At 38.4% G+C, this 1,694-nt stretch overlaps 1 protein-coding gene across 1 annotated transcript; it reads left to right on the top strand.

Annotated features, from left to right (window-relative positions):
* The first annotated feature begins 307 nt into the window (after positions 1–307).
* LOC139150614 (uncharacterized) lies at positions 308–1,039 on the top strand. Its single transcript, XM_070723050.1, has one exon. The coding sequence runs from the start codon at positions 308–310 to the stop codon at positions 1,037–1,039; it is 732 nt and encodes a 243-aa protein (XP_070579151.1).
* The last annotated feature ends 655 nt before the right edge of the window (positions 1,040–1,694 follow it).

The raw sequence follows: 1,694 nt of genomic DNA on the forward strand, positions 1-1,694 counted from the left end.
GTGAATCATTTTACATCTGGTTACATGATCATTTTATCCCCATTTGCCTCCCACAAGGCCACAAGTACTCCTACTAGATTCCCATGATTCCACATTTATTACAATACATGCAAGGTTGCCAGAGAAAATCAGATTCTCCTCGATAGACTCCATCCAAATGCCACACATATTATGTAGCCATGTGATGTTAATCTGTTTGGGCCATTGAAAAGGGCATGGAGTAAAGCTGTTAGAAAGTACAGGAAAGACAACCCTGACGAAGAAGTCAAGATGCGAACCTTTGCAAGGGTATTTCAAGGATGCCTGGATGGCCACTGCAAATCATAAATTAATTGAGACAGCTTTCAGAAAAAGTGGAGTGTTTCCTGTTGACAGCACCGCCGCTGATACAAGCCTGCTGAATGTAAATGAGGAAGATTCAGAAATATCGTCAAAAGGTATTGAAAGGTCACCAAGTGATACCGAAATATGTGCGACCACATCAAATATCAGTCAAGTCACTGCAAGCTCACCAACATTACCCAGCGCACATTCAACAGCTTGTCAACTACTGGAGATGCTAGAGGTACAGCTTGGAAGTCCTATAAGATCTAAATATACCAGCAGATTAAATGAAGGATATGACCTTCCAGGTAGCCCATGTTACAGAGTTTGGAAGACCCTTCGTCAGATGTCAGATATAGAAAGTGGTAAAGGCTGTATTGATGAAAACTCTCATACCACATCACATGATACAACTGACAGACCTACAACAATACCGAATACAAATGACAGTCATACACAAACAACGTACACAACAACAACACAGAACACGGACAATACTACCGACAATAACATATCACATGGTACAGCTGATAATCCTACAACAATATCAAATACAAATGACAATCATATACAAACGGTGTACACAACTACAACAGAGAACACGAACAATAATACTGACAATATAACACCAGAACACAGGAATAACACCACTGACATAACATTAGATGAACATGACCATAGAAACACAACCTTACACAGGAACAATACTACATGACACTGACACTTACAAGACTCAATACAAGTGAGTGTATATTTAATACATTTACCGATGCAAGCAACATTATACCTGCAGCTGATACTGTTACTATCCACATGCAAGATAATGATAATGTTACAGTGAAGAAACACAACACAATAGAATTAGACAGACCTGAAAATAGTACATGCACAATACTGATTGGACATGACACAGGTACTATCATACAAAACAGACATGACAGTAATACAGAAGTAATAGGAGGTGACAGCAGCAGCAACAGCAGCAGCAGCAGCAGCAACAACAACAACAGTCATCATTCATCGGAAACCATGATCCCATCTCAACCTGTCTCGCAAGGTTTAGCAGGTAATCTGAATTTTCAAGAAGTAAAGAAGAGGATACAGAATAGAAATAAATTAGCTCAAACACTCCCAATTTACTTGAATGGAGAAACATCAATGAAACTCATGGTAGAAGAAACGAAAAAGAGACTAATTGAATTTCTACAGAAAAACAAGAAAATACAAGAGCGAGAGAGAAAGAAAGAAACACATCCTAAAGAGAAGTAGGGAAAAAAAGTTAGAAAAAGAGTAGAAAGGAAAGGAGGTAACTAAGAAGAAGCGAAAAGATCAAATCAAATGCAAGAAAATGCACATGTGACACAAATCTA

This window comes from Ptychodera flava, chromosome 14, assembly GCF_041260155.1.
Source record: "Ptychodera flava strain L36383 chromosome 14, AS_Pfla_20210202, whole genome shotgun sequence".
In the NCBI taxonomy this organism is placed as follows: domain Eukaryota; kingdom Metazoa; phylum Hemichordata; class Enteropneusta; family Ptychoderidae; genus Ptychodera; species Ptychodera flava.

What these genes read in the sequence shown, in the direction of transcription:
- LOC139150614 (XM_070723050.1), top strand. Translation starts at nt 308, where the DNA reads ATGGCCACTGCAAATCATAAATTAATTGAGACAGCTTTCAGAAAAAGT.